The 10,000-nt window shown below is 49.4% G+C and overlaps 1 protein-coding gene across 6 annotated transcripts in view; it reads left to right on the forward strand.

Annotated features, from left to right (window-relative positions):
• The window catches only part of LOC126574162 (extended synaptotagmin-2), a 20,135-nt gene that overhangs the window by 291 nt on the left and 9,844 nt on the right, over positions 1-10,000 (forward strand). Inside the window, exons 1-3 of one of the 6 annotated variants that reach the window (XM_050234205.1) lie at positions 1-628; positions 7,177-7,336; positions 7,778-8,240. The exon at positions 1-628 is cut by the window's left edge and continues 291 nt beyond it. In XM_050234205.1, coding sequence (XP_050090162.1) covers positions 7,332-7,336; positions 7,778-8,240 — 468 coding nt within the window. In that variant the 5' untranslated portion in view covers positions 1-628; positions 7,177-7,331. Of the gene's footprint in view, positions 629-3,611; positions 3,682-3,703; positions 3,722-6,892; positions 7,337-7,777; positions 8,241-10,000 lie in introns of those variants that run through there. The other 5 variants (XM_050234196.1, XM_050234211.1, XM_050234236.1 and 2 more) reach the window with 5 other exon arrangements.

Genomic DNA, 10,000 nt, shown 5'->3' on the forward strand with positions numbered 1-10,000 from the left:
TCGTCGTCGTGCGTGCGTGCGTGACCACTAAAAAGCGCTGCTGTAGTACGCGTAGTGAAACACACCTTCGCAAACGGAGTTTGGACAGAGTCCAGGAGCGGCAGTAGAGTAGTAGCTAGTCTAATCCGGACAGCGTGTGTCCCACCGTTTTCCAGTGTGTTCGAGTGTTTGGTGCCGTGGAGGTGGTGCTGGGGGTTTGAAGGTTGCCTTCTGCAGAGCAGGCCACAAAGCTCTGAAACCGCAACTGCCTGGCGGATGATAGCTAATGACACCAAATTGCTGGCGCCCTAAAATCTTCCGATAAAGGTGTTTTAGTGTCCACAAGGGTCTAACGAGATTACTACGGTAGTCTGGAAGCGTGCGTCCGTCCGTGCGTGCGTGAGTGCGTGCTGTGTTGGCCAGCGTTGTGTCGTAATTCAAGATCCAAATTCTGAGAGGTGCTGTGCTAAGTGAGGCTGATGCGTAGCTGATGCGTGCCTGGGAAAACGTGTGCGGGTGTGCAGGTGCCAGCTTGTGTCATAAAGTTCCAAATCAGTGTTCCTCAAATCTACTAAATTCAAGCAACCGTAAATTCGGAGCGATTTTGCAACATCCCGAGGTGGCAACGGCCGTTTCGCAAAGCATAAAGGTATGTCAACCCTCTTTGGTTCCATTTCTTGATAGCTGCTAGTCACTTAAAGGATTAAAGGCTAAATCTAAACATGAAACAGACTTCCACCAGATAAGCTGCCTGAAAGATAACGACGACTTTCTAACACACGAAGCCTAGCTAAAAACCGTTTTTTGGTGGGAGGAGTGCATACTACCTCATGCTCGATTATCCGAGTGGGTCAGTTACCTTATCAGCAGTCATGGTTGTTATGGCACCGAAACTGTACAACATATCTCGTGCTCGTTATCAAATACGGGTACTCAGCGCTCCTCCTATCAACATCCCCGAAGCCAAAACAAGCGAGCTCGGATGCTACTTGTCCACGATGAGTTTTGAATGATTTTCGATTTTATGCCCGGTAGCAGCACTGCAGCAAGCCTTTCCATTATCACACCCAACATCTAACTAGAGCGAGGTTACTTCGGTGGACAACAGGAACACAAAACCGATCGGTTCGAGCGACCTTCACGGGTGACAAACGTTGGTCCGTCTCTGTGGCCGTTTCGATGGTTCTGTTGCTTCGTTTTCCGCTTGCTCTTGTTTGGCGCCAGGTGAATGTTTCGTGACAATTTGTCATTAATTAATGCTCATCGACTAGGCCAAATGGCGGCCACCAACGGTTGTTTGTATGTGAACGATAAATGATCGAAACATGAAACCAATATTAACATAAACTGTTCCTGACTTTCACCCAGGCTTCCACAGGGGAACAGTTTACTTTCTTATGTGACATTTCTTGGATACGCCTCGGGGCCCACAGAAGGTCCTGGACTGGGCTTGTGCCAAAAAGACAAACTTCAAACAGGTCAAATCCCTCGGTAGTAGCAACACACGCAAGAGGTTGATGACGTCCAGCATCCGGGAAAACCACATGCCTGGCCATGTTGCCATTTGCTAAAGAGCCTTCAGGGACTCCCAGCATAGCAGTTAATGTATCGTTGGCCATATGCGTGTGTTCGATGCAGAGAACCAGCAGCAGTCCACCATCTCGGACCACTACGCACTCCGAAACGACTCTCTTGGGAGCCAAAAGGTCACCATTTGGGGGTTTGTTTGGCCACTGCTAACTAGGACGATCGTCTATCGTTTGGCAGCTATTGACTAAACGGTGACTTCTCGCATTCGTTCAATCGCTTCACCCCCCAGATGTGTCCTTTCGATTTGTTTTAATTTAAACATAACGTTCACATTTCCTGCTGGTCAATCGGCCTGCAGCTGTCGTGTGGCATTTCGCTTGGCTGTGAATCTTCCGCCTGAAATGAGACGAATGCAGCTGCTGTTATTGAGTAACTACTCAACTTACCGTAGCAATATCATCACGCCATGCAAATGACAGGCTCCTCCTAAAGCCTTAACCGTAAAGGACTGAAAATTGGACAACGAACGCGGAGCTGAAGCGGAAATGAGAATTTTCCGTGCCACTTTCCAGCCAGCGACAGATCACGCACCTTGTGAGGGACAGGGACACCACCGGTGGATGTACAGAGGATAGCGAAATGAAAAATAAAGTAACGACTGCGCTGAAGTCCGCTGTTGCACACACAGCCTGCTCTGTCCGGATTTCATTTGCATGACTGATGTGACATGACACCGGCACTCAACAGCACCGGGAAAGCTTTTTAGCTTTTGTGTCCTGCACGGCGGCCCACGTTGGTGCGCTCAGGAAACTCTTTGAACCGTATGCGATGGCCGCGTTGCCATGAAATGCCCTCCATGCCATGAAATGCCCTCCTTCCCATGAAATGATTACCACCTACTGCCCATTAGGTGGGCTTCATATTTTACAGCAGCGCATGATGATTGATTGTCCACTTCAGTTCCTTCTTTTCAAGTGATGTTTTCCTAAATGACTTTCTCGCTATCTCTCTTTTAAATTTTGGAACGTTTCTTGAAGCATCTCGAAGGACATGCTGGTGGTGTGCTGGTGAATACCGTGAAAAGTGGAAAATTAATGTTCGCTTTTAGCTTGAACGCCGAGCAGCAGTCCAGTGAACGCCTGGGGAGGAAAATACTTAAAACCACCTACTACACGACGCAGAGCTCATGTTTCCAGCCGAGAAACCCGATTGTCCCCTCTTGCAGCCCCTCCGTTCTCTGCCGCGGACAGAATTTTCCATTAAATTCGTTTCTCATCTTCTCGAGCAAATACGGGCCGGGCCGGGAACTTTCGCATACTTCTGCTTAAAGCTGACTTGCCAGGAGCAGCGCTCTTGGGGATGCACTCGAAGAATTACTTGTACGTTTTTTCAAGAACGAAAGTTACCGCAACGGAATAGCTGCTGGTTTGCCGCAACTGAAAGGTCTGGTTCCGATAGGTAGACTACTACCTTTTCTGCACGTTGCCTTCGTGGTCCTCACGTGGTTTCCATGGAGTAGCCAAAGGCCAGACCCGTTGCCACGTAATTCTCGTCGAAGGTTACTTCAATGATTCCATCGTTCATGCTGACACGTTCTAGCCGTTTGCCGGTTGCAGGTGTCTTGCAGTCCCCGCCCCACTGGCGCTCGAAGTATATGTCGATGACATCATCATCTCGCACGTACCGGAACGGAGAATCGTGAAACTGGTAACCTCATACTGGCCATGCCGTATACACTACACCTATATTAGTGCAGCTAAACCGGTGGTGGACGAATATGGTAAACAAATGCGTTTACGAGAGGGCTGGAGACATCGCTACGCGGTCGTCGACGTTGTTCGACTCACGCATACCTCACCGAATGTTGCCTGTGTTCTCTCAGCAAAAAGCGACAATGTGCTCTGCTACATCATCGATTGATTTTTGTCGTCGCCGTCCCGGACTGCACCAACGGCGGTGTGTGCGTGTTTGCGACCGGGTTTATGTTTTTATTTCCTTGCACATCCCTCCCCCCCAAAGTAGTCACCCTGCTGATGAGTATCAGGCTAGCACTCCCGCGATGACATCAAAACATGATGCGATGCGGCGCACCGCCCATGATGGCCACAGTCAGTAACTGGAGAGACTCGGTGAAAGAAAAAGCTGTTCAGACGTTCACGTCACATTTTACGTGTAAAGTTTCTACCATTTTAGGAGTTTTTGGGGCCAGTTCGTAAGGCAAAAGTGGTAGTGATGAGTGTCTGGTCGGTGGGCGTCCGTGATGCCGAAGTTATTCCGTTTCTTCCATTCAAAGGGAAACGCGGGTGATTCCTTCACAAAGCAATCAATAGTCGTCTTAACATTGGTCCAATATTGAGAAGGGGTTCTGTGGTTTCCTAACAAAAATGAATATTGTTCAGATTATTGTCGTGCCAAACCAACGGTGCCGGGTCATCCGCTAAATGAGATGATAAAAGAATTGTGTTCCTACCAAAGACGACGTAATACCCAACTCAACCACGGGCAGACGACAGCCGGTTGATGAAGGTTAAATGTCGATTGTGCCATCCCAGGGTCACGATGGCGGAGATGCTGTCGGTTTGCGATTGTATCAATTCCATCAGCGAGCATGAAAAGAACGTCAATGGTTGTACAAGTTAATGATGTTGGGATACAGAGACTCGCCTGTTGACGTTGTGTATTCTGGCAGATATTTGTCAAATTGGCTCTACCAAGAAGCAAGGAAAGTGTACAGGCCACCTCCAAAAAAGAGCAAATCTTTTGGGATGTTTGCTTGTTATTCGGTCCTTCTTAAGACACCGTGTTACGCCGTTTAACTTTTTCAAGACGTACGCGGTATATGGGTATCGCCTGGAATGCCTGGCCCATGTTACGTAAAGGTCCTTATGGTTCATTAGCCAAAGGACCTGCAAGCGAAACATTTAACGATGCGCCCCATGCGGCACATAATGGAACAATAAATGGCTGCAGCTATCAATAAAAATCAAAGCAACCGCTGTAATAAACGTTGATTGAATGAAGGACAAATAGGGCCAAACATCGAGTGATGCCATCGATTACACTCCTGCTGTTGGTTGATGCCATTTACGTCTGCCTTATCTTTGCGATAAGGGACTGCTTGGATAAAAAACAAACTGCTCATTCATATATCAATCAAGCAAGGGTTAGCAATCGATTCAATACGGCACATTAGAAATGTTAATCAAGTTTTTGAATCTTGCACAGACTCCTCACTCGTATATAACCCTAGAGCGTTTGGGATTCAATGCCAAGAACTCCACTTTCGTATTCCACAACAGCTCTCGAGCTGTTTGCTTTTCATCCCAAAAACATCATCACTTTGCGTACCGCTATTCCCAAAAACGCCCAGCAAACGAAAACAATCATGCATTTTCAACGACTCGATCAATATCCAAGTAGGTCCAGCCGGGGGGCCTTTGGTTTCCTAGCTGGTTTGTTCCCGGCGACCTGAGGCCGCGAGAGAGAGAGACTGAAAAATGAAAAGAAATCGATGCAATCGCCCGGCGGCTAGACAGGACACTGGCGCCAACCACGAGCCACAAAACGAAAGCGCCAGCCTCTCCCTCCTGGAAAGTGGGAAGCAGAAAAAAAAGATGGTAGCCAATGTCCTGTTATCTGTTCTTTTATGTGCGTTGTGTTGGTTCCGTTGCACTGTGTAGTAGGCGCCTGAAGTTGGGTGAAGGATAACGAAATTAGCGGAAGCAACCGAAACAATAGATTAGTGTCAGTTGGACGACGCGAGTAGCGAGCTATCTGTTGGGTGGTTCCGCTGACAGGCTCAATTTGCTAAGCTAGTTAATTGAGTGCTTGCCATCGATGAGGCTCTCGGCTATCGTGTCCTGCCGAGGTGGCACGAGAATGTTCGATGAAAAATTAGTTTGTCTGTCGTTATTGATGGCGATTCCCGAGCTTAAAGAGCTTCTTCGAGGGGAGTTCATTAGACAAAGGCACTGTTTAATATACAGTTCAATAAAGTTCCGCCTAAGTGCAAGGGAAAAGCCGCGAACGAGTGATTCTTCTTTAGATGTTTGGAAATTACTAAAGAAAAGGATGCCTGGAAAATAGTCAATGGCTGTAGTCCAAGATGTGAAGAAGTATTCTAGGAAGAGAACCTCATCTGAATGATGGCAAATTTGACTTTCTTATGCCCATCGGTCTGTGCTGTTGTCATGTTCTTGTGAAGATAATTAAATCATATCAATCACTTCTATTCCCTGTCCCTAAAATTCATCTCACTAAAAAGAAAACACTCAACGTGACTGCCGCACAACATTGTGAAGGAAAATCTCGTCGAAAAAAAAAGGAACTCCTGACCACCCTCAAGCTGAAACAAGACTGAAACTTCACTTGCAATCTCGTGGGAATCTTCTGATCATCTCATCAGCCCCAAGCTCTGATCTGTCACCATCATCAGCACCATCATAAATCATACACGGATGAGCAAAGCCAGGCTAGCGGTGTGGCTGTTTGGTTTGATAGCGTTATGTGTCATAATACGTGGCACGCCTGTACCGTGTCATCATCCTTCCGCTGGTACGCTAATCGGACAGCCACGATGTAAAGTACGCGAACTGCATGCGGGCGGGAACTAGAAGTGCAACCTCTCTCTCTCTCTCTCTGTTCGCTTCTCGCGATCGACATTATCTCACGCGGCTGGCCCCGTGTGTGCGTACACCACCTTCTTGTCATCGTTTATTTTTAGCGATCGCGACCGTTTCCACCACACAGACAGAGAGTTTCATCCCGGGGAGGGGGGACCTTCACGACCTCTGGCTGCTGCCAGTGGGCCACGAATGCGCCACGTTCCATCCGCTAGCAAAAGGCATTCCTCGACCTGCTGCTGCACCATGTTTGGGACCTCGCGCTGGCCATAAAGCCGAGAGAACAAATTACTTATCGAAGCGAGAAAACAATCACTCCCAGGGGGAGATGAGGGCGTTTGGAAGTGCGTCATCCGGAACGCACTACTCATCTCTTCCTTTTTTCCACATGGTTGCCCCTAGTAACCATTTCCCTTGATAAAAGTAGTTTCTGTTGCTGGAACATTACTCTACAAATACACGATACTGTACCCCAATTCCGTGCCCTGGCCACGAGCTGCTGCACCGAAGGGTTAAGAAGATCACACCGTAAACAGTGTGCAGCGTTCTTGTTCTTGCCATTCCGTGGTGCTATTGCGCCATCGCGGGGTTGGGATGTGTTGGTAAGTGATCGCGATCTTCGCGCACGAATGAGCGCGCTGCGTTCGCGTTGCCGGTTGTTTTTTTTTTTGTATGGCCTTTGGGGCGACACCAAACGCGCATGACGTCCACGAATTGTAGCGATCGTGCGGGGATCACACAACGACAAACTCAGCGCCCATTTGTTGTTGGTTCAACCTTGTGGCCGGCTTGTGGTGATCGCGCGCAGTATTTCGAGGCTAGTCCCCAGTGGCGGCCCCACCACCATAACCCGCGGTGCGCGACCCAATTGGAGAACGGAACGGAATTTAATTTTGGAATCATCAGACCAGACGCGCGGCGCAAAACCGAAACATCAATACCGTGGATGGCCTCCGGAGGCTAGGCAGGCAGAGCATAGTCTTTGGTTCTTCATTTAGTTATTCACTGCGTGTGTCCTCTGTGATAAAACCTGTATCCTCTCTAGTGCGTTTCGTGCGTGTTTATTTACTGTTCCGGAAGACGAACTGAGCAGCAGTGTGGCAACATCGACAGCAGAAGACTGAAAACGGTCGGTTTTTTTCGGTGCAAAAAGTTGCGAGGAATTTAAAAGAACAGTTCGCGGTAGAGCTCGTCTGCACGATGAGGTTTGTGTGAAACTTGAGTGTTATTTTCATTTCCCCCCCCCCCCCCCCCCATTTGCTACCGTATGCGCATCCACAAAAACAAGACCGAGGCAAAAAGTTGTTGTTATCAAGTCGAAATGTTGATGTATTGACGATGTAGAAGCTTATAGGCCCCATGAAATGAAGCTATTTTGCTTTCATTAAAACGTGTACCTCAAAACCTAATATCATCATCAACCAACCACCTCGAAAGCGGTTTAATCTTTTCGATCCCCCCCCCCCCCCCCAACCAAAAAAAACATTCCTGTTCCATGACACCCGGCCAGCTGCTGTGAATTAGTCAAAATAGCATCACTCTCTGGCCGTTCTCTGGATGATCTCAGCGTCCACGGTTATCCAGCTTCTATCTACTAACAAAAACACCCGTTCCCTCTGTTTGTTTTTTCGTCTCACCTCACTCAGTGACTCACCGTCGTCGACCGAGCAGAACCGGTCGCCCGATTCGGCCGACTCGACGCCACTGCTGCCGTCCAGCGATTCCAAGGATACGCCCGACGTAACGGCTGGTGGCAGTATGGCTGGCGCCAGCAAGGAGCTCAACCCGGACTCACCGACGGATGCGGCACTGGACGGCACGGGACTGGCGGCACTGGAAGCGAGCGGTTCCATCGCCACCAGCCCGAAGGACGACAGCATCATGTCGCTGCTGTACTCGTTCGCCAAGAAGGTGGTAACGGTCGGTATCATCTACTTCGTCGGCTACATGGGCTGGTCGGTGGCGTGGCTGATAACGCCCGTTATCCTTTCGGTGGCCCGCGAGTCCTGGCGCAAAAAGAGCGACACGCGGCGTACCGTAGCGAAAGCGTCGGCCCTGGCCAACGATAAGGATGTCATCCTGGCCCGGCTACACGATCTACCGGCCTGGGTAAGTAGTAGGCAGCATGCCGATCGGCCAATCGGCGTTCGCGTGTATTGCGTCGCATACGTGTTATGCGTTGAGTTTTATCTCCATTTGATGTGCCGTTCTCAGGGCCTTCGACCGACCACGAGAAGAAGGAGAAAAAGAAGGTGAAGGTTCTCACAAGAATCTCCTCTGATACACGCTCTCTACGAATAGGCTCTTAGGTCATCGAAGATGTCGGTGCGATGGCGCGATGATTGCTGTTATAAAAATGAAAAGTTCCGTCGCAGGAGGCTGGTTGGAAGCCTTCGCCTTGAAATTGATATTCACGCTGTGTAGGATCGGTATTTTCCATTCTAGCGCCACTATGGCGATTGCTTTTTACCGGAACAACCGTTTATCGGGTTTTATGCGATATCAGCTGGAAAACACCGCGAACCGGCGGAAGGCTGCTTGCAGCATGCAACTACTAATCGCTGGTGCTGGCTGGCTGGGAAATGGGTCACCATTAGTGGTGCTGCTAGCCGCACCAGCAGTGCGGTAGCCACCCGGGGGCCACACAGCCTCATTAATAATGAAGCTGCACATTTCAAAGCAAATCGCATCCGCCGCCCGGGTCCACCACTCCCTGGTCCCGCTGGTTGATGTTTGAACCCTGAGATCACTCGACACGTTTGCACTCGGGTTGGGTGCTCGGGACTGGTTTGAAGCATTGAAATGAAACATTCATGCGCGCCGCCCCGGAGGGTGCTGGTAGTAAATATGTGGAACAAATAAAATTCCCATACCTTGTGTCCCGGCGGCCGTGTGCTGACTAATAGTTGTGGCCGTGTAGAGTGGTTTCGCACCACTCACACCACCGGCGGAATGATTATGTTATCCTGCTGCTTCCTTTAGTGGAAATATTGTCTCATTACGTGTACAGTTAGCGCACCAGCACCCACAAACCATGACCTGCCTGCTGGTGCTGGCTGGAGTGTGTGTGGTTTTATCACTCCGAGGACCGAACTGCAGAACTGCTTGACTCATCACCTCATCGGTGTGATAAATTCGTTTCATGTGCAAACTCATGTGCGTGGCTTGGCAAATGATTAATTTTTGCTCACCCTGTTCCCTCCACATCATCACCCAGCCCGCCCGGGAAGCAAGCACACAGCACAGAGCAAGCAAACATACCCGTAACATGCCACGGGAGAGTAGAGTGGAAATTTGCGCCGATTCTGGTGACCGATGGGTTATTTTTAACAAGGTACACACCATCCTTACGCGCTTACCGGTTAAAGCGACCCCGGTAACGAGGAGCGTGAGGCAGATGTACTTGCAGATTTTCAAAACAAACAGCACATCCCGTGCATTCCTCCCGTCGTACCGTATCGGTGCCCTATCTCTTGTGGGCAAAACGATGACGTTTGTGCTTTGGTTCTTTCTGGCAACCGGCGACCGGCAACTGCACGATGGCACAGCAAGCCATGTAGGTTGGCTCCATTGCAGAACGGATACAGCAATGATGCCTCAAAGGTGGCCCCAAGTAGGCTATGGTGGTGGTTTGAATTTTTAACGCTCATAAACTCAACCTGCGGGGCTCTGCGGTCGACAACATATCTTAATTATCTGGCCCTTTAAATATGTAAACTTATGGTGCCTGGGATGCAACTTTGTGGCACTTGGAACGGAGACGACGCAAGACGCTTGGTTCCCGTCTGGAGCGGGAGGGATAATGAATTGTTCGGGCCGAAGGGGTTCGTGCATAATTGAGAACCCAGGTTCCATTCATACGTTCTGTC

Source organism: Anopheles aquasalis, chromosome 2 (genome assembly GCF_943734665.1).
Source record: "Anopheles aquasalis chromosome 2, idAnoAquaMG_Q_19, whole genome shotgun sequence".
Lineage (NCBI taxonomy): Eukaryota > Metazoa > Arthropoda > Insecta > Diptera > Culicidae > Anopheles > Anopheles aquasalis.